Source organism: Sphaeramia orbicularis, chromosome 16 (assembly GCF_902148855.1).
Source record: "Sphaeramia orbicularis chromosome 16, fSphaOr1.1, whole genome shotgun sequence".
In the NCBI taxonomy this organism is placed as follows: domain Eukaryota; kingdom Metazoa; phylum Chordata; class Actinopteri; order Kurtiformes; family Apogonidae; genus Sphaeramia; species Sphaeramia orbicularis.
In genome coordinates, this window is record NC_043972.1 from 12,537,498 (window position 1) to 12,560,172 (window position 22,675).

At 44.0% G+C, this 22,675-nt stretch overlaps 3 protein-coding genes across 4 annotated transcripts; 2 read left to right on the plus strand and 1 right to left on the minus strand.

Moving 5' to 3' along the window:
- The first annotated feature begins 311 nt into the window (after nucleotides 1-311).
- LOC115435130 (sialoadhesin) lies at nucleotides 312-8,435 on the plus strand. The gene is made up of 9 exons (XM_030157341.1): nucleotides 312-487; nucleotides 1,209-1,339; nucleotides 1,534-1,616; nucleotides 2,069-2,274; nucleotides 5,544-5,804; nucleotides 6,507-6,806; nucleotides 6,920-7,022; nucleotides 7,383-7,442; nucleotides 8,213-8,435. The coding sequence occupies exons 1-9, from the start codon at nucleotides 412-414 to the stop codon at nucleotides 8,265-8,267; spliced, it is 1,275 nt and encodes a 424-aa protein (XP_030013201.1). The 5' UTR covers nucleotides 312-411; the 3' UTR covers nucleotides 8,268-8,435.
- A 4,067-nt stretch (nucleotides 8,436-12,502) lies between these two features.
- On the minus strand, nucleotides 12,503-17,594 carry LOC115435132 (B-cell receptor CD22-like). Of its 2 annotated transcripts, XM_030157346.1 has the most exons (8): nucleotides 17,463-17,594; nucleotides 16,870-16,903; nucleotides 14,244-14,591; nucleotides 13,952-14,173; nucleotides 13,374-13,685; nucleotides 13,008-13,092; nucleotides 12,900-12,924; nucleotides 12,503-12,806 (listed from the first exon to the last, which is right to left on the minus strand). In XM_030157346.1, the coding sequence occupies exons 1-8, from the start codon at nucleotides 17,475-17,477 to the stop codon at nucleotides 12,768-12,770; spliced, it is 1,080 nt and encodes a 359-aa protein (XP_030013206.1). In that variant the 5' UTR covers nucleotides 17,478-17,594; the 3' UTR covers nucleotides 12,503-12,767. The 2 variants fall into 2 exon arrangements, with proteins under 2 accessions (XP_030013206.1, XP_030013205.1); XM_030157345.1 differs by lacking the exon at nucleotides 17,463-17,594 and having other exon boundaries at nucleotides 14,244-14,609; nucleotides 16,870-16,937.
- Nucleotides 17,595-18,178: 584 nt separating this feature from the next.
- On the plus strand, nucleotides 18,179-21,944 carry LOC115435136 (uncharacterized). The gene is made up of 6 exons (XM_030157350.1): nucleotides 18,179-18,241; nucleotides 18,377-18,476; nucleotides 20,087-20,322; nucleotides 21,071-21,218; nucleotides 21,306-21,428; nucleotides 21,523-21,944. The coding sequence occupies exons 2-6, from the start codon at nucleotides 18,407-18,409 to the stop codon at nucleotides 21,582-21,584; spliced, it is 639 nt and encodes a 212-aa protein (XP_030013210.1). The 5' UTR covers nucleotides 18,179-18,241; nucleotides 18,377-18,406; the 3' UTR covers nucleotides 21,585-21,944.
- The last annotated feature ends 731 nt before the right edge of the window (nucleotides 21,945-22,675 follow it).

The following is a 22,675-nucleotide window of genomic DNA, read 5'->3' on the forward strand; positions in this document are numbered from 1 at the left end:
TCAATGGGTTCTCCAGTGGGTCCTTCAGTGGGTCCTTCAGTGGGTTCTCCAGTGGGTCCTTTAGCAGGTTCTCCAGTGGGTTCTCCAGTGGTTCCTCCAGTGGTTCCTTCAGTGGTTCCTTCCTTGGTTCCTCCAGTGGTTCCTTCAGTGGTTCCTCCAGTGGGTTCTCCAGTGGTTCCTCCAGTGGTTCCTTCAGTGTGTGCTCCAGTGGATTCCCTGCAGTTCTCTGTGTTGAAGCGTCATCAGCTCAGTTTCCTGTTTTCAGACTCAGTAAAAGGGAAGTTGAGTCAATGTGAGGAAGGAGACGCATCAAACACTGAGTCACACAAAACAAGCAGAAGACAGAGACGAGGGGGACGAGGAGGGACGAGGGGGGACGATCCAACAGAAAACACCAACAACCACCAGAAGATGAAGAAGAGGATGAGGATGGTGGAGGCGGGTGTGGCTTTAACCCCATGGCTGGTTTTCTGTCTGTGTGTACGAGGTCAGAAAATATCAAACCCAGACTTAAATCTGTGTGTTTGTCCTCAGATCTGTCCAACCTCAGTCACATCCTCAGTATCATGAATCCATTAGTCTGTGATTATTCAGCTGAACCTGTTCCTTCACAGTGGACAGTTTAAAGTGGACTCCTACATAAACAGTCCATGTGTTTTACAGACAGAACCAGTAGGACACTGGGACAGTTTAGGAAATGTGTCACATTATGGGAAGTAGAGTTCCAGTCAGCTGCAGTAGAAAGAGGAAATGAAGACATATATACATGTAAATACTAGTACAAATGTATAAATACATGTAAAAACTACTACAAAAGACGGGGAGGAGAGAGATGGTTTGGGGGGGGGGGGGGCAGATGGTGATGATGATGATTATGGTGATGGTGGTGACGGTGATGGTGATGATGATGATGATGGTTATGGTGATGATGATGATGATGATGATGATGACGACGGTGGCGATGGTGATGGTGATGATGATGGTTATGGTGATGATGATGATGATGATGATGATGGCGGTGGTGATGATGATGGTGATGGTGATGGTGATGATGATGATGATGATGATGATGATGATGGTGATGATGATGATGATGATGATGATGATGATGATGATGATGGTGATGGTGGTGGTGATGATGATGATGGTGATGATGATGATAATGATAATGATGATGATGATTTCATGTCTGTCATATCTGACTTCAGGTGTCCTTACTGCTGATTGGTCAGTTAATCTGCCCACTGATCCAATCTGCGCTGTGATTGGCTCGTCCGTGGTCATCCCGTGTTCCTATGAATTCCCTCAGAGCTCCGATGGGGAGGGTCCGGTCCTGCAGGTAAAACCACACCCACAGCAGCAGGTCCAGGTTTATCCCAGGTTTAGATGGATCCAGGTCTGGATCTAGATCTGGACACAAATAGAACATGACTGTTGTTCCTGTTCATCATCAAGAATAAAACAGAACCAGGATCCACAGAACCAACAGAACCACCAAACCCTGATGTGTTTGTCCATTCTGTGTTCTTTCAGGGTTCTGACCCTGGAGGACGTCAAAGCTCCAGGGTTCTGTCTGAGATGTGGTGTCTGGAAAACAGCCGCTGCATCACACCGAGGTACACAACAACATACACACAACACACAATATAATACAAACAACAACAAACAACAACACACAACAACACACAATAACACAAACAACGACACAAAACACACACAATAACACAAGCAACAACACACACAACAACAACACACAACAACGCACACAACACACAATAACACAAACAACAACACACAACAACACACACACAACACACAATAACACAAACAACAATACACAACAACATACACACAACAACACATACACAGCACACAATAACACACAACAACAACAACACACATACAACACAAACACAACAACACACACAACTACACACAACATACAAATACAATAATGCAACAAAGGCAACAACACAAAAAATACACAGCCACACATGTTTGTATTCAATGTGTGTGTGGATGCGTGCATGCATGCGTGTGTGTGTGTGTGTGTGTCATCCTGTTCCAGGTATGTGTTCCACAGCGCTGGGATCTTTCCAGACCCGTTGTACCAGGGTCGGGTGGAGTTCCAGGGGGGACCGGGGACCCACAACTGTTCCCTGAGGATCTCTGACCTGCGGCCGTCGGACAGCGGAACATACGTGTTCTACGCCGTTGTTGACCACCCCACCCAGAAGATGCCGGAGCAGAGGGGGGTCCAGCTGCTGGTGGCAGGTTCAGACAATGACTGTAACATCACCAGCCTTAGCATCAGCAACATCATTAACATCAGTAGCATCAGTAGCATCGTTAGCATCAGTAGCATCAGTAGAATGAGTAGCATCAGCAGTATCATTAGCATCAGCAGCATCATTAGCATCAGTAGCATCATTAGCATCAGTAGCATCAGCAGCATCAGCAGCATCATTAGCATCAGCAGCATCAGTAGTATCAGCAGCATCATTAGCATCAGTAGTATCAGCCGCATCAGTAGCATCAGCAGCATCAGTAGCATCAGTAGCATCAGTAGCATCAGCAGCATCATTAGCCTCATTAGCATTGGTAGCAGCAGCAGCATCATTAGCATCAATAGCATCATTAGCATTATCATCATCATCATTAGCATCATCATCATTAGCATCATTAGCATGATGCTAATTCTCCCCTTAAATTTCCAATCCAACTTTATTTCCAACCTCAGTGGAGAACAGTTCTCCACAGAAGAGGAAAAACACGAGTACAATTAATCAAAGCAGTAAGAAACAATCACATCAAATAAATAAAATAAGTTCAAATATAAAAACTGAAACAAAATGTTACAAGTGTGTCAAAGAGAGAACAGGAGGGTTTAAAGAAGAGATGTGAAAACAGGCAACAAGTCTGATTGATATACAGAGGAACGACAGTCCACAGTCTGGGACCAGGAACAGCAAAGACCCACAAAGACCCAAAGACACAAAGACCCACAAAGACCCACAAACTCCCACAAAGACACAAAGACCAACAAAGACACAAAGACCCACAAAGACCCACAAAGACCTAAACCCACAAAGACCCAAAACCCACAAAGACCCAAAGACCCACAAAGACCCACAAAAACCCAAAGACCCACAAAGACCCAAAGACCCATAAAGACACAAAGACCCACAAAGACCCATAAAGACACAAAGACCCACAAAGACACAAAGACCCACAAAGACACAAAGACCCCATCCCATCGGAGCTTAGGCTTTGTTCTGGGCACCACCAAGAGCAGCTGATCAGAAGATCTGAGAGAATGAGTGGGTGTGTCAGACCTCAGAGAGGAAGGGTGGTCCAGGGTGGACCAGGGTAAACCAAGACCACGGAGGGATTTAAAAACAAATCCAATGATTTCAACTGGATTCTAAAATGAAGCAGCAGCCAATGGAGCCATGCTGAAACTGAACAAATGGGTTCATGTTTGCAAGAACCAGTTCAAAGACGCACAGCAGCGTTTAGTTCTATTTGGAGATGAGCCATGGAAGACCCCCTAACCCCCAAAATCAGAACCTGACATAGTCCAGCCCAGTGGTGGTGGTGAAGCAGGCCTGGGTACCTGCTTCAGATGATCGGCTGGACTTTGACGAATTGCCTTCAGTGAAAAAAGGTCGACTTCACGACAGCCTTGACTTGACCATGAAGGCTAGAGTCTGAGTCCATTAGAACCCCAGGGTTTGATGGTGTTCTGATCCAAATAACCCAGAGGAGAACCCAGTCACACAGCCAAACACCAAAACCTCAGTCTGATCCTCATTAAAGTTTCAAAAGTTTACATTTAAACAGTTCCATCTGTAGATGATCCAGAAGATCCACTATAAACACTGAGACATTTACATTTTACGTCTGAAATCAGACCATGCTTGTGTTTGTTTGATTTTAAAGGTTTGTTTATTTTTTCAGACATAAAAATCACAAAACAACCGCCAACAAAGTAAACAAGTAAACAAACCAAACAAACTAAACCAACAAGGACATTGTCCTCTGAGGCCAAAGGCATGTGTCATGTGATCTGCATGGTGTTTCCAGACGGAGCTTCATCCTGGTCTTTGTTCTGTTTCTGAAGCAGAACTGACACTGTCAGATGTAGACCCTCTGGTCCTGGTCCATCAGATGTAGACCCTCAGGTCCTGGTCCATCAGATGTAAACCCTCTGGTCCTGGTCCATCAGATGTAGACCCTCTGGTCCTGGTCCATCAGATGTAAACCCTCTGGTCCTGGTCCAACAGATGTAGACCTTCTGGTCCTGGTCCAGAGGTTCAAGGGCTACAAACCTGGTCTTTTGGTGGGTTTCGTTCTCCATTCTCCGCCCCCTGCCTGACCACATTCTTATGAAACTGTTGTGAAACGTTCGAATGTTGAGTCACTTCTGTTTCTGTTGTGACACCGTGTCATCGACTGTGGTTTGAAACATGAGCCTGAAACTCACAGTGGAAACGCCCAGATGATCCTGGTCTGAAACCGGAAGACAAACGTGGTCTGACACATGTGGGTTTGGACCCGTGTGTCAGAACACAAACCACCCAAAACTTTAGTTTGTTGTTTTGTTTCTGTCAGAGGTTGGACACTACTGATCAATAACTGATCAAGTCAAACATGAAGACAAATACCAGAAGTTGGATTCTACGGCATTGTGAACAAACGAACTGTGAAAGAAATACGAGAATGAACTGAAACCATTTAACCAGGGTTTATGGATGATCCTATTTACGAAAGGGACAGTGAACACTTCACATCTGATTATATCAGTTATCCACGACCATTTAGATCATGTGGACCATGTAGACTATATGGACCATGTAGACCATGTGGACCATATGGATCATGTAGACCATGTGGACCATGTAAACCAAGAGGGCCATGTAGACCATGTGGACCATGTGGACCATGTAGACCATGTAAACCATGTGGACCATATAGACCATGTAGACCACGTAGACCATGTAGACCATGTGGACCATGTAAACCATGTAGGCCATGTAGATCATGTGGACCATGTAGACCATGTGGACCATGTAAACCATGTAGACCATGTGGTCCATATGGACCATGTGTTGTACTGTTTCCAGTTTTGATGCTAAGAACTGAAAACCTGTAGAGCCTGGAGCTGATAATGTTCAAACTGATTTGATTCATAACTGTTACTGTTACATTTATAAAAAAGTCAAATCAATACGTCTCTTTATACCAGAAACATGTGAACTCAGTCTGCTCCTCCTCTTCCTCCTTCTCTTCCTTCTCTTCCTTCTCCTCCTCCTCTTTTCCTCCTCCTTCCTCTTCCTCCTCTTCCTCCTTCTGCTCCTCTTCCTCCTCCTCTTTCTCCTCCTTCCTAATCCTCCTCCTCTTCTTCCCCCTGTTCCTCCTCCTCCTCCTCTTCCTCCTTCTTCCTCTTCCTTTTGCTCCTCTTCTATTTGCTCCTCTCCTCCTTTTTCTCCTCCTCTTCTTCCTCCTCCTCCTCCTCCTCCTTCTCTTCCTTCTTCATCCAGACTCGTCCGGTACTGTGGGGGTGTTGGGTCCATCCAGTGATGTCACAGTGGGCGGGGCCATTACTCTGTCCTGCTGCAGCCTCCCTGTCAACCCTGAAGCCCAGGTCACATGGTACAAGACCACAGAGGCGGAGCCAATGCACAGCGGCAAGGCGTGGAGCATCAGAAGAGCCACATGGGACGACTCCGGCAGCTACTACTGTCAGATCCAGAGCAGAGGGAGGGTCCAGAACTCCACCCAGATCAGGGTGGATGTACAGTGTAAGAATAGACATACACACACATACATACATATACACACACACATACATATACACACATACACACATATACACATATACACATACATATACAAACACACATACATACATGCATGCACACACATACGCACATATACACACATACATGTGCATATACACACACACACACACACACACACACACACACATACACATACACACACACATATACATACACATACACAAACATATATACATACACATATACATACATGTACACACAGAGGTCCAGAAGGTTCCCAGGTGGTTCCAGACCAATCAGATGGGCCCATGTTGACCCCTGAACAGAACTTCAGTCTGCAGATCCACTCCCCCAGCCAACACTGGTTCTTCTAAACCTGACCCAGACTGTGGCTCTGGTTCTTTTGTGTATGCCACAGAAACTTCACTGAACCCATACCCATCATAGACTCGGTCATCACACTGTTGTAGATGATGGTGATTATTATCAGACCTTTCATTTTCAGTTCATTATCTTTAAATTATCATTAATTATCTGTAAACTCTGTGTTTTTTTAATGTGTTTACAATCCAATCTGGTCTAAATGGACAAAAATATTAATGAGTCTGATTTTCCCACATTTTAATTGACCTGAAATGACCTTAAACCAGAGCAGTGTGGTTTATCAAACTGACTCTACTCTGACCTTTGACCCCTGTCCAGATGCCCCTCGACACACCACTGTATTCATCTGGCCCCCAGAGGAACTTCCTGTGGCTCTGACCTGCAGCAGCGACGCCAACCCCGCCGTGGCGGCATTCACCTGGTACCAAGACGCCGCCTGCAACCCTACGGCCGACCTCAGCTTTTACCAGGGAAGGCGAACTGCCGCCACACCCACAGCCACTGGTCACACTCTGAGCAGCGTGAACATCACGGCTGACGCTAATGGACTGTACTGTTGTGTAGCACGAAACAAACACGGTTGGGAGAAGTACACGGTGGAGGTCAAAAGGTCACCAGGTACGAACACAGGCTGTCAATCAAAGCTGTTAGAGGAGGAGTCAACTGTGACGCAATCTGTCAATCACAGCCATTAGAGGTGGAGTTAACTGTGTTTCTCCTGTCACTCACAGCCGAGACCTCATCATCATCAGGAGGGAAACTGATCATTGTCATTATAGTGACTGTCGCCGCCCTGCTGGCCGTCATCGCCATCGCAGCATTCTTTATGTTGAGGTAAAGTCTCATCTGCTCCTTTAGATCATGGGTTGGGGTGGAGGGGGTGGAGGTGGTAGAGGGTATGGAGGAGGTAAAGGTGGTAGAGGGGGTGGAGGCAGTAGAGGGGGTGGAGGGAGTGAAGGGGGTGGAGGTGGTAGAGGGGGTGGATGGGGTGGAGGAGGTAGAGGGGATGGAGGGGATGGAGGGGGTGGATGGGGTGAAGGATATGGAGGATGTGGAGGTGGTAGAGGGGGTGGAGGTTAAAGCAGGTGTTTCAGGTTCATATGATGTGGTTGGTCTGAAGTGTCCAAGTCTTCAGTCACTCATTAACCAGAACTAGTTAATGTTCCAGATATAACCTGTTCACTGTCATTTCAGGAAACAGAGGTCGTCCCGTCACCACTCCTATGTCCTCACTGAGACGACGTCTTCAGCACCGTAAGGACGGAAAAAAACCTTAAATATTCAATGCATTTTAACCCTCTGGTATCCGGGTGCGCCTTTTGGGCACACTTTGCACTTTGTGTTAAAAAAACTTCATATTATTTTTCACAATTTAAATAAGGTTAGAATTCAAAAGTTGTTCATTTTTGCATGATCTTTAAAATTCTGGCCACCAACTAAAATTTGCAAATTGTAAACAAAAGAAAATTACAAGACTAGCATCTGTCTCCCAAGTGTGCCTAAAACGCACTATTTCTTCCATTTGATATGTATGATTAGGGCTGACCTTGATTTACAAAAATAAAATAAAATTAGAGCAGAAAAATAAATCAATATATAATATTTAATAGTTTCATTTATAGATGTGCATTTTACGCACACTTGGTGACAGATGCTAGTGTTTTTGTACATTCCATTATTCCACAAGTGTGCAAAAAAAGGCACACTTGGTGCATAGTAAGGGCCTTGCTGGTCAGGATACCGGAGGGTTAATCAAATACACTTGAGCAGTTTATTAAAGGACTGGTTAAGAGTTGGTTAAGGGCTTGTTAAGGGATGGTTTAAGGCAGGTTAAGGGTTGGTTAAGGGCTGGTTAAGGGCTAGTTAAAGGTTGGTTAAGGGCTAATTCAGTGTTGTTTAAGGGCTGGTTAAGGGTTGGTTAAGGGCTGGTTAAGGTGGTCCTTAAACCTGAACCACAGTCTGGTCTTCTGTCCAGAACCAGAGTTTGATGGAACATCCTGCTGTGTTACTAATGATCCAATTAGAGCCTGCTGGCGTCTCAGTGAGGGTCACGGGGTCACAGATGGTGATAAGGCCTGAGGAAGAGGACGGAACCAGAGGACAGTGACTCCAACAGCAGGACCATCATTTACAAACACAACTTCATCTACCAGCTATTTTTAGGACCAGACTGGGGTTTAGTTTAAGTTAAGTTTAGTTTAGGGTTAGTTTAGATTCAGTTTACGTTTTCTGTTTTTATTCTTCTGTTTTTATTTTTCTGTTGTTTTTTTTGTTTTTGTTTTTTTGGGGGGTTTTTTGCGGTTTTTATTTTTCTTTCTGTTTTTATTTTTCTGTTTTTATTTTTCTTTCTGTTTTTATTTTTCTGGGGTTTTTTCTGTTTTATTTTTCTGTTTATATTTTTCCTGTTTTTTTTTCTGTTTTATTTTTTTGTTTAATTTTTCTGTTTTCATTTTTCTGTTTTTATTTTTATTTTTCTTTCTGTTTTTATTTTTGTTTTATTTTTCTTTCTGTTTTTATTTTTCTGGTTTTATTCTTCTTTTTTTCTGTCTGTTTTTTTTTTTTTTTTTTTTTTTTTTCTGGTTTTATTTTTCTGTTTTTTAACACCAGCTCTGTCATTTTAACTGTCTCTGTTGTTTCTGTTCTCCACTGTGAACTAATTCAATGTGGATTCAAACCCAGTTAAAGGTCCGTTTGTATCAGTGATGTTTGGTTTCATTTAGTTCTGTTGAATTATGGACCAGTTGAACCTCCTCCTGCTCAGACTAAGTTCATCTAAAACATCAGTTGTAACTGATTGTGTTTTTCTGTCCTGATGCTGATTTGACAATAAAACATGTTGTGTTGTTTTTTTGTTTGAATCAGTTTCACCTGTTCCTTCATTTACTGACCATCAGTCATTTTATTTATAGACACAGTTCATTCAGGTTCAGTTCAGTCTGAACTCTGTAACGTGTCATAGATTTTATTTGTGTATCTTTTTGTTCTTGTTTTTGCTGAAATTCAACAGTTTTAGGTTTAGAATAAAAGTTCATTAATAGTCAATACGTGTGTGTGTGTGTGTGTGTGTGTGTGTGTGTGTGTGTGTGTGTGTGTGTGTGTGTGTGTGTGTGTGGTTTGAACAGCAGGGGGCAGCAGATCCTCCTGGACCACAGACACCAGGCAAGGCTAGGCAAGTTTATTTCTATAGCACATTTCATGTACAAGACAATTCAAAGTGCTTTACATAAAACATTAAAAGCATTACAGCATGGAAGCAATAAAAAGTATAGGCATGAGAAAACAAAAAAACCCCAAACAAACAAACAAAATATCAGATAAATAGATGAAACAGATAAAACAGACAAGCAGATAAAACAGATAAAAACTTTTAGCTTAAAAGGAACAGTGCAGATCTGAACTGATGAATCAAAACTCTATTCAAACGCAGCTGAGAGCAGGTGGGTCTTTAACCTGGATTTCAATAAACTGAGTGTTTCAGCTGACCAGGGCCCTCAGAGGGTGAGACGTCCACAAACAGGGCAGAGCATGTTTCCACGCTGACGTTAACATGAACAAACAACTGTGGAAGTGTTTGGTGTTCCATAGCAACTTCACAGCTGGAGTTCACATGTTTCTGCTGCTGTTGGAACCACTTAGAGGAGACATAGGAGAACGGTGGAGGATGTAGAGAAGGTTATCAGAGGTCAACAAAGGTCAACAGATGTCAACAGAGATACGCAGAAGAACAGCTGATACACCCAGATGTTATCAGTCAGATGAGTGGATGTACAGAACATACAGGAGCAGAACATACTGGTGCAGAACTTACTGGTACAGAACATACTGATGCAGAATATACTGGTGCAGAAGATATTGGTACAGAACATACTGGTACAGAACATACTGGTGCAGATCATACTGGTGCAAAACATACTGGTGCAGAACATACTGGTGCTCCTTTATGGAAACAGGAAGTAGGTGTTTATGGAAACAGGAAATAAGTTCAGTCCATGTATGTACAGACCATCTGCAGGTCTGGAACAGGGTTCTGAGGTGGTCTGGGTCCACTAAGGTGGTCTGGGTCCACTAACAGCACGGATGCGATCAGGTTATCAGGTCAGATCATGTAAATGTTCATTAAACTCAGTTAATTCAAAGGTTCTTTTATCAGAAACAGAAACAGTGTCTTTTTCAGTCCAATCTGTCCTTAACTGGACATAAACCCAGTGAGTCCATTTAGATAGATAGATAGATAGATAGATAGATAGATAGATAGATAGATAGATAGATAGATAGATAGATAGATAGATAGATAGATAGATAGATAGATAGATAGATAGATAGATAGATAGATAGATAGATAGATAGATTTTGAGCCTTTGCACGTTACATCACGCTCTGTTCGCACCGCAAACGAGCGCCATGACGGACGGCGGAAGTGCCAGACTGCACACTGGACGGCAAACCGGCTAATATAGAATTTGATCTGAACATTCTCATTTTTGTTTGTTTTTAACCCTGCTTTACACGTCCAGCGGTCACACACAACAGTTCCATCCATGGTTTCAGCTGGGTTCCAGACAGAGCCTGGATATGATGGACCTGATATTACAGATAGAACAGGCTCTGTTTGTGTCATAGCATATTAGCTCCACCAAATGCTAGCTAGGTGGTAGACTGGGTTAACTGCTATAAGCCACTCTGTTCCAGTGGCTGTCATAAGTAGCCTTCAATATTAGCTCTATTGTTGTAGTGTCTGCCTTTGTACCAGCTACACTATGCTCTATGAAATGCTGTCATTGTCATGATGCTGTTTCATAGGTTGTAGTGGTGGAACTGTACATATTATTGTGTGTAGACAGTAGAAATTCAGACACTTCAACAACAGAGCTAATACTGTAAGACACTGATGATAGACACTAAAATTATTACAGTGTTAGTTAATTAGAGCTGCTTTTGGTTACAGTCTATTTGAGTTTGGATGGCATGCTGGGGGAAACATGTTAAAAACATATACAGCTAGCTAGCTAACGTTAGCTGTATCTTTCCTTAAGCATTACGAGCAGCATTGTACCAGTGGTGCCATTGTATGATAGCATGAAAGGCTAAAATCGCCCAGCATACCTCACAACATTTGAATACGGACATAAAATTGTGCCTAGTAGATAGTAAGGTAATGTTTCTATTCATTTGGTGAGTTTGGTGGCAATCGGGCCCGTGAAGGTCTGTGGTGAGCTCGGACTTGATCCGAGGTGAGCTGGGACCCAATCCAAGGTGAGCTGGGACCCTGTCTGTGGTGAGCTCAGACCCGGTCCGAGGTGAGCTGGGACCCTGTCTGCGGTGACCTCAGACCTGGTGCGAGGTGAGCTGGGACCCAGTCTGCAGTGAGCTTAGACCCGGTCCGAGGTGAGCTGGAACCCGGTCTGCGGTGAGCTCATACCCAGTCCGAGGTGAGCTGGGACCCAGTCTGTGATGAGCTGGGACCTTGTTAAAATTGTCCAGCATACCTCACAACATTTGAATACGGACATAAAATTGTGCCTAGTGGACAGTCAGGTAATGTTTCTATTCATTTGGCGAGTTTGGCAGCGATCGGGCCTGTGAAGGCTGAGGAAAACCCGTACAAATGCCCTCCTGTGCTGCAACATCAATCGGACGGACACCAGACGAACACAGAACGTACATTATATAGTAGGATGAGATCCATTCCCCTGCCGTGAGCGCAGTACAGTGACTGGGTAATCTAACCTGAGACTAAGAACTGGTATCATCCAGACTTTAGTCTGCTTTTAGATCAGCACCTGTGTATGGGGACACTGCATTTAGAACACAATGGGACAGATCGCGTGCTTTGAACTCCAGTAGACTAGAGGATTTTGCTAGATCCATAAACACATCAGGAGGGAGAAGGTATGGGTCGGAAGCTAGCCTTGCTATCGCTAGCTTCTCCAAATAGCATTCTTTGTGCCGTCCAGTAAGGTGAGTCACTTCGCAGGACAACTCCAAAACATTATTTTCAGTGCTGGTAGACATAATGAGTCGCTCATTTGTTTATTTATTTGTTGTGTTGCTTTTGCCGTCCACCATGGAACTGCACCCCTAGTCACGTGATAACTGTGACGTTGATGCAAAAAGTCAATACATAAACCCAGTGTGTACATATATATATATATATGTGTGTGTGTGTGTGTGTGTGTGTGTGTGTGTATATATATATATATATATATATATATATATATATATGTGTGTGTGTGTGTGTGTGTATGTGTATGTATGTATATATGTATGTATGTATGTATGTATGTATGTATGTATGTATGATTGTATGTATAAAGCCAGTGTGTCCATCCATTGTCACTGATCCAACTCCATGGGTTTTACTGAAGAGGACACTGTTTCCACAGCAACTACTTAGCCTCTGAACATACATATATGATCATATCTGATGACCATGAACAGATGAGCGGACAGATGAAGATGCATGAGTCCAGTTTAGAAACCATCAGTTTAACCCTGACACAGCTGGACCAGAACAGTCTGTCTTATCTTTATCATCTTCCTCATCTTCATTTTCTCTTTTCATCTCCTGCTTTTACATGTTCACATGGCTCTGGTGTTTTCATAATCATGGTCATTTTCCTGTGAAGAAACATGTACATGATGTCACACATTGAAGAAGAACCACCAGAACCATGGCTCCTTCCTTCCTCAACCCGATCTTCATTTTCTCACCTCGTCCTCTGCAGAACATTTCCATCTAAAAACACAGATATGAGACTGTTAACAGACAGAACCTAGACCATGAACATCTGAACTGAAGCTGAAGCTGAAATGTCCCACCTCCTCCAGAGAACCACTGCTGGAACCAGAACCAGCACCAGAACCACTTTGACTCCCAATCCAACTCCAGCAATAAGACCATTAACTGTGAACAGTGAAAGGAACTGAAACAAGTTCTCAACACAAGTATTCAGGTTCTACTCAGGTTCTACTCAGGTTCTCAGGTTCTACTCAGGTTCTACTTAGGTTCTCATGTTCTACTCAGGTTATCATGTTCTACTTGGGTTCTCATGTTCTACTCATGCTCTACTCAGGTTCTACTCAGCTTATCATGTTCTACTTGGGTTCTCATGTTCTACTCATGTTCTACTCATGCTCTACTCAGGTTCTACTCAGGTTCTCATGTTCTGGGGTTCTTCTACTCACCGTCAGCTTCATCCATCATCAGCATGACCTCAGTGGAACTGTTTTCCCCCAGTTTGTTCCAGACCTGGCAGACATAGAGTCCAGAATGGGACGAGTCCACAGATGACAGGGACAGCACCGGTCCTGAACCCACTGGGACTCCGGGCCCTGGTCCTGGTCCAGAGCTGAGAGTCCTCCTGTACCAGGTGTATCTAAGGGCAGGAGGGTGGGCATGGCTACTGCAGGTCAGGTGGGCTGAGCTACCAGGGGTCAGAAGGACCACAGGACCTGGAGGACCTGGATTCACCACAACCGTCACATTGAAAGGTGGATCTGTAATAACAGAACACAGTTCTGAAATGCAGGTGCAACGTATAGAATCAAGATTAACAGATCAGAGTCTTGGATGTATTCAGTCTCTTTGGGCTTTAAACCTTGGGCTCGTGGTCATAACACAGACCCTTCATGGTTCTACTCACAATGAACAGACCCTTCGTGGTTCTACCCACAATGAACAGACCCTTCATGGTTCTACTGACAGTGAACAGACCCGTCATGGTTCTACTCACAGTGAACGGACCCGTCATGGTTCTACTCACAGTGAACGTCCAGATCCACAGGATGTGATCGCGCCCACTCCTGACCTTCTACTGCACATGAATATCTCCCACCATCCTTTGCCTGGACCTGGGACGGTGGCTTGGCCACTGGACGTCCATCTTTGAACCAGACCACGTTGGAGAGGCCACAGGACGTTCCACACTCGAAGGTGACGGTGTCTCCAAGGGCGACCGCGGTGGGCCGAACCCTGGCAGTCAGACCTGCAGATACAGACCAGACCAATGTCACCGACGTCTAAACCCGAAGGTGGCACGTCTGCAGCGTCCATACCTGACACGGACAGGAACACTGACACTTTACTCCTCCGTCCAAACCGGTCTGTGCGGAAGCTGAAGTAGAAGTGTCCGTGGTCCACATCCTGGAGGTCATGGATCACCAGGCTGCAGTTGTTCTTCTTGTCTCCAACGTACTGAGCCCGCCCCTGGTACGAGGTCAGGGTGGAGAGGACAGAGCGAACCCACTGCCCGCCATGTAACCCCCCCTTGGACCACTCCACCATCTCAACACATTCATCCTCTGGGTAATGGAAGGAACAGCCGAGGAGAACCGAGGACCCCCTGAGACCACAGGGGTTGGGGTCTTCAAAAGACACCGACCACCCTGCTGAACCTGCAGAACCTGAACCGACACCAGCACCTGAATTTAGACACAACGTTCACAGAGACAGAAGACGAATCAACCTCAATATGACAGTAGAACCAGGATCCAGAACATGTTCAGTCACACTTTAACTGATTCTGCTTCAGTCAAAGAACATCACGGATGTTCTACTGCTTGAACGGAACGTCACCATCACGATTATGGAGAAGAGAGCTTTTTATTTTACATCACACAACAGAGACAGCACTGGTCAAAGTTCCCACTGACCATCTAAGTGTTCCAGAAAGGGTCACAGTTCTGTAATGGTTTTATTGGACCTTAGTGTCGACCATCATATCCTTCTACAACCACTGGACTAATCAGGTGGTCTTAAAGTATCGCATTAATGTGGTTTAAATCTGATCGAACAGATGGTTTTCTGTCACATCTCCTGTCTACTCTGCTCTCTCTCTCTCTTTCTTTCTCTCTTTCTCTCTTTCTCTCTTTCTTTCTCTCTTTCTCTCTCTCTCTTACTTCTCAGCCACACCTCCTCATTACTCTGCCTGTCACACCTCCTCATCAGTTTATCACTCTCACCTGTGAGCCCGGCTGGGCTCATTAGGTAGAGGGTATATATTCACCTCTCTCTTCTCTGTTCTCTGCCAGATTGTATCTACCACTGTGTGTTACTCTCCAGCGTTTTCTCCTGTCTGTTTTTCTGATCCTGACCCTGTTAGTTCCTGACCTGCCCTGCCTGCCGCCTGGAGATTCACCTGCCCGCCTGTTAGACCACGTCTCCCTGTCTGAGCCCCCGGTAACCGACCAGCCCTGTCTGACCACGTCTCTCCGCCTGACCCCCGGTTAACTGACCTGCCTTCTGTCCTCTGGCCTTGTCTCCTGCCTGCTCCCCTCTGGACTCGTTTGGATCTCCTGGTTTCGGACCCCCGCCTGTCTCTGGTTAACCTGTTGTCTGTCCCTTGTCGGTTGCTTGTCTGCTTCCTAATAAAGACTGTGCTCACCAAGCACCTTAAACTGCACTTGGGTCCTCCGTTGTACTTGTTTCAGTTTTCAGTTTGTTCACATTCATAATGAATCTCAGTGCACTTCAGTTAGTTATGGAGTTCCTCAAGGCTCAGTTCTTGGACCAATTCTGTTTAACTGATACATGCTTCCTTTAGGAAACTGAATAAGGAAACACTCCGACAACTTTCACTGTTACGCTGATGATACCCAATTATATTTATCCATTAAACCTGATGAAGCTAATCAGCTAATTAAACTACAGCTAATTAAACTACAGCTAACTAAACTAAAATTAAACTACAGCTAATTAAACTACAGCTAATTAAACTACAGCTAACTAAACTAAAATTAAACTACAGCTAATTAAACTACAGCTAACTAAACTACAGCTAATTAAACTACAGCTAACTAAACTAAAATTAAACTACAGCTAATTAAACTACAGCTAACTAAACTACAGCAAATTAAACTATAGCTAATTAAACTACAGCTAACTAAACTAAAATTAAACTACAGCTAATTAAACTACAGCTAATTAAACTACAGGAGTCCATTAAAGAGATTAAAGATTGGATGAACATTAACTTTCTGTTGTTGAACTCAGGCTAAACTGAAGTCATGTCCTCCTCTCTGCTCCTCCTCCTGTCTGTCCTCCTCTTCTCCTCTCCTCCTCCTCTCCTCCCCTCCCCTCCTCCTCCCCTCTCCTCTCCTCCTCCTCCTCCCCTCTCCTCTTCCTCCTCCTCCTCCTCTCCTCTCCTCCCCTCCCCTCTCCTCCTCCTCCTCTCCTCCCCTCTCCACTCCTCTCCTCTCCTCCTACTCCTCCTCTCCTTCTCTCCTCTCCTCCCCTCCCCTCTCCTCCTCCTCTCCTCCTCCTCTCCTCCCCTCCCCTCCCCTTTCCTCCTCCTCCTCCTCTCCCCCCCACTCCTCTCCTCTGCTCTCCTCTCCTTCTCTCCTCTCCTCTCCTCCCCTCCCCTCTCCTCTTCCTCCTCCTCCCCTCCTCTTCCTGTCTTCTTCTTGAAACTTCAAAATGCAAATCATGAGCAGATGCTCACAGTCGACTGAATGATGCAAAAACCAAACAGAAAATAGAAATGAACACAACCTGGTAAATGGAAGTAAATGGAAGCTGCTGCTGCTGATGAACCACCTCCGAACCCACCTCTGAACCCATGGACCTTCTGCAGTTCACATAGAACATCTGAGGTTCTGCACAAACACTCAACAGCGCTGAGCTCATCTTTATGTTCTAACAAACTACATTTCACAGATTGAAGTAGAAAAATCAGATTCTCACCTGGATTCAGCATCAGAAGCAGCAGCACAAACATCTGCACAAGAGGAAGAAAAATCAATGGAACAGGTTCAAATCTGACACGAGTGATAAAAGAAGGAACCAGTGTGACCTGAAACAGACCAAAAGGGACGGAAGGACTTTGTTATGGTCCACATGTGACTCCGCCCACCTACATGTCTGTGGGTGGAGGGAGGGGCTGGAGGAGGGGGCTGGTGTGTGGGTGGAGGGAGGGGCTCATCATTATCCAGTAGGGTTTTTCTTTTCATTGAACGTGTTGATTTTTTTCACAGAGAAATAGGAAAAGACAAAAGTGAAGGAAACAAAGGAGTGAAGGAAACAAAGGAATGCAGGCTGATGGTTTAATGTCGAACTCACACATGAATAAATGTGTTCAATACATGATAGAGTTTCATCTATGAATCCTTTCATCATCAGTCACATGTTTAACTCAGGCTTAGATTTAAATCATTTTCTCTGTCAGATTCATAAATACTGTCTTTAATTTGTAAAAATGAGTTTTGTAAACAGTTAATTTTAATTAATAATCATCAAATAGTTACAATAATTGAAAAATCAGCAAGGTTTAGACTCACCTGTCCAATCAGCATCCTGACTGGACACACCTGTCCAGTGTCTCAGAGAACAGAAGAACTCATTCACAAATTTTAACCACATCAGATGAACAGGAGTGTTTATGAAGAAGAAACCAAAGTGCTGCATCTTAAAGAAGGAGACAAAGAAGGAGACAGAGATAGAGACAAAGAAGGAGACAAAGAAGGAGACAGAGTTAGAAACAAAGAAGGAGACAGAGTTAGAAACAAAGAAGGAGACAGAGAAGGAGACAAAGGAGGAGACAAAGAAGGAGACAGAGAAGGAGACAAAGAAGGAGACAGAGATAGAGACAAGGAGACAAAAAAGGAGACAGAGAAGGAGACAGAGAAGGAGGCAAAGAAGGAGACAGAGAAGGAGACAAAGAAAGAGACAAAGAAGGAGACAGAGATAGAGACAAAGAAGGAGACAAAGAAGGAGACAGAGAAGGAGACAAAGAAGGAGACAGAGAAGGAGGCAAAGAAGGAGACAAAGGAGACAGAGAAGGAGACAAAGCAGGATGTTGGACAGGAGACCTAAGCAGAAGGAGAGGAGTGGAAGTGAAGGAGGAGGACACACCTGACCCTGATTGGCTGTACTTTCCTTCCTCTGCTCTCATTGGTCGGTCGGTCCTGTTGGTTCCTCCCTCTCTGCTCTCATTGGTTGGTCGGTCCTGTTAGACAAGTTTGATCCTGGATCTAAAACCTGAAGGCGTTTGTGTCTTTAAGTCTTCGTGTCAGAGGAAAAGGAGAATGAAATGAAAACACTGACACTTGTTCCACAGGTAATCTGAACGTCTTGTTTCCTGGTTTTTCATGTTAATCATCTGATCTGTTTTCAGATTTATTCACAGATCAAACATGAACTTCAGCAGCTTTTCGTTTCTGTTTGAATCATAAATTAAACATTTGTGTTACAGATTCAATCTATCCAACGGGTCTGAGTGAAGATGAGGAGGATGAAGGTCCATCACATGTTTCTGCTGGTGTTTGTTCTGCACATGACCTTTGACCTTTCAGGTAAACATGGCGTTCACTGACATTAAGTAAATCTCAGCTCTGTGTAGGATTTAGGCTTAAATCTGTCTTATTTGAAAAACAAATCCAGTTCAGTCACTGGAGGCTTTTACAGCTTCACTTCCTCATTTCTGCGTCTCCAATCCTGCCCCGTGGCGAAGCAGAAACCGGAACGACCAGTCTTTGTACTATTGATGATGATGATGATGAAGACGAGGATGAAGACACTGATGGGAAGAAGTGTCAGTTTACAAACAAGATGGAGATGATTTGACTTTGATTCTAAAACTGTACAGCAATCGATCGAAAGAATTAAAGCAGTGACAGATTAAGGAGAGTCAGTAGAACCAAGCACGGTTGACCTTTGACCCCAGAGAACCACAGAAAGACGGTTCTGACCTTTGACCCCAGAGGACCACAGAAAGACGGTTCTGACCTTTGACCCCAGAGGACCACAGAAAGACGGTTCTGACCATTGACGCCAGAGAAACACAGTTCTAATATTAAATCACAAAAACACAACCTTCATCATGTGGACGAGGAAATTGAGACTAAAACAACTGCTGCTGGGAGTTTATCAGTAGTTTATCAGTAATTTAGTTAATCAGTTTATTATACCCATTATTTACCATTATTGACCATTATTGACCCATTATTAACCATTGTTGACCCATTACTGACCCATTATTAACCATTATTGATCATTATTGACCCATTATTAACCATTATTGTCCCATTATTAACCATTATTGACCCATTGTTAACCCATTATTGACCATTACTGACCCATTATTGACCATTATTGACCCATTATTAACCCACTGTTAACCCATTATTGACCATTATTGACCCATTACTGACCCATTATTAACCCATTATTGACCATTATTGACCCATTATTAACCCATTACTGACCATTATTGACCCATTGTTAACGCATCATTGACCATTGGTAATCCATTATTGACCATTATTGACACATTATTGACCATTATTACCCATTATTGACACATTATTGAATATTATTGACCCATTATTGACCCATTGTTAACCCACTACTGACCATTAATGACCCATTATTGACCCATTATTATTCCATTATTGACCATTATTGACCCATTATTGATCCATTATTATTAATAATGGGTTAATAATGGGTCGATAATGGGTTAATAATTTTGACCCATTATCGACCCATTATTAATCCATTATCAACCCATTATTGACCCATTGCTAACCCATTATTGACCCATTGTTAACTCATTATTGACCATTATTGACCTGTTATTGACCATTACTGACCCATTATTAACCCATTATCGACTCATTATTAACCCCATTATCAACCCATTGTTAACCCATTATTGACCCATTGTTAACCCATTATCGACCCATTATTAACCCATTATCAACCCATTGTTAACCCATTATTAACCCATTATTGATCCATTATTAACCCATTATTAACCCATTATTGACCATTATTGACCCATTGTTAACCCATTATTAACACATTATTGACCCGTTATCAAGCCATTCTGAACTCACAGTGCTCAATCATCAATACAAAGATGATACAGACTCTAACTCTGTCTCCATTACTCTCTGCTCAGCTCAAAGCCCCTCCCCCTCCACAACCAACACGACAACCCTGCCCACTTCACCACCCAACCCCGCAGACCTCAGATACACCACCCGTCCCTCTGATGTAGTGGCGGCGGTCGGAGAATCCGTCGTGTTCCGATGTGGTGTTCCCAAAACCTCCTCAGGCCTGAGCTTCACCCTCTACGGATCCCATCGGAACTACACCCTGAGGTGTCCTGGTGACCATGTGGAGGACATCCCACAGGTGGGTTTAGTCTGGGCTCAGGCTGGGTTTAGACTAGCCTTTGGCTGTGCTCAGGCTGGGCTTAGACTAGGCTTAGGTGGGGTTTAGGAAAAAAGTAGAACCGGGTACCAGATTCCAGGTTCTTTTACATCAGGGGTCACCAATCCTGGTCCTCGAGGGCCGGAATCCTGCATGTTTTAGATGTATCCCTCTTCCAAAACACCCGATTTAAATGATAAGCCTATCATCAAGCTCTGCAGAAGCCTGATAATGACCGTCAGGTGTGCTGGAAGAGGGAAACATCTAAAACATGCAGGATACCGGCCCTCGAGGACCAGGATTGGTGACCCCTGTTTTACATGAGGGAAATGCAAAAAGGCAGAGTCAAGTCGAGTCGAGCCAGTATCATGAAGTGGAAACATGACATACGTCTGGGTTTAGTCTGGGTTTAGTCTTGGTTCAGTCTTGGTCTAGTCTGGGTTTAGTCTGGGTCTAGTCTTGGTCCAGTCCAGGTCCAGTCCTTATCTGGTCTCAACACTTCGTTAAGTGTAAGTGTTCTGGTTCTGCTCTCTGTTTGAGGTGTTCTGGTTTGTGGTTCAGCCCAGTGGGTTTGATCCAGTTTAATTTTAGACTCAGACGTGTGTCTCAGATGTGTCCTCACCACATATTTGACCTGTTTTTAAGGCTTTTTTATTAAATACATTGTGTTGGTCTGTATGAAGACTTTGAGGGGTCAAAGGTTAGCCCCGCCCTCTGTCTGTGTCCTCAGGCTCTGGATGGAAGCTGTGAGATCAAAGGTCCAGAGCTATTGGCCGTTTGGACGCTGAAGGGGGCATCGTTCTCTGATAACAGGACCAGGGTCATGTGTCATCAGTCAGCCAATCCTGACGCTCCGTCAGCTCATCTCGTGGTTTACGGTTAGACCTCCTCCATTTCCTCCATCGCCTACAAATCCGATGATCCTCTGCTCCAGAGGCCTATACACTGTCCTGTGTCACCCCCAGATGATGGCTCGTCCTACTCTGTCCTGATTGGCTGCACCATCGGGGGTTTCTTTGGCGTCCTGTTGGTGTTTGGTCTGTGGTTCATGGCGCTGCAGAGATCGGAGACCCTGCGCACGTGTTTCGGTGAGTTTCAGCCACGCCCCCAGTCACATGACCAACCTCCACCTGACCCCAAAGGTCAAACACCTGACTTTTGACCTCATGTTTGTGTTCACAGGAGGAAAAGAAACTGAAGAGGATTTAAGCTCCATCGTAACCAAGGAAAGTCAAGTCAAGTGAAGTCGAGGAGGACTTATGTCCACCTACATCCACCTATGTCCATCTACATCCATATACGTCCACCTACGTCCACCCACCCAAGTTGGTGAACTGTCTGTCTCTCTGTCTGTCTGTCTGTCCCCCCCCCCCGATCTGGTCATCCAGCTGTAGACTCTGTTTGCTCATTTGTGATCCATGTATTTTTTTTTTTTTTTTAATTTTGTGTTACATGTTTTGTTTTTTTTTATTTTATGATCCATGAATTTTTTAAATTTTGTGATCCATGTTTTTTTTTGTTTTTTTTTAATGTTGTGATCCATGTATTTTTTTTATTGTATTTGTGATCCATGTAAATATAGTAAATAAAAACTGATGGCCTTCTTTCATTTAATCAGTCCAGTATCTGAAGGGGAGGGAAGCCATTTGGTTTTCACTGTTTTTCTGTGAGGTCAGCTGTTGTTTTTTTGTTGTGTGTTAGCTGAGTAAGCTTCCTGGTTATATGTTTGTTGTTTTGGCCACGCCCACCCTGATGTCTTTGTTCCTGATGTGCTGATAAAACACTCAAATATCATGTTGGACTGGAGTTGGACAGACTTTTCTTTGGAGCTGGAAGAAGGAGGGGAGACATTTTGGGCCGGATCTATCAAAGGTTTGCGTGTATTAAAACGTGTGCAAACTCATTGCACGCGCAAAAAAATGTACAAACTGATTTACTAACAGTGTGCAATAAGGGTTGCGTCTTTCAAAGGTGCAAAATAGCGCATCTGCATCCAGTTAGTACGTTTGCCTCAATGAATATGCAATATGGGGTGTTTACACACAGTTGTGCGTGTTGTGGGAGGAGAAAATGTAAATATATTAATTTTGCACTCGCAAAGTGATTTATCAAACCCAAAAGCAATTTTGCTCATAGAAACTGCGTCTATATTTAACACGTCTCAAAAGGAGGTGCAAACGGTTTGGATACGTAAGTGCGCACACATGGCTGCGGTTAGGAGACAAAGAAATGATGAAACCAGATGCAGAGAACATATTTTTCACCCTCATGTGAACATTTTTGGAGTGATGGAAGAAAAAATAACTGAGACATATGCGCCCCCCCCCCCCCACAC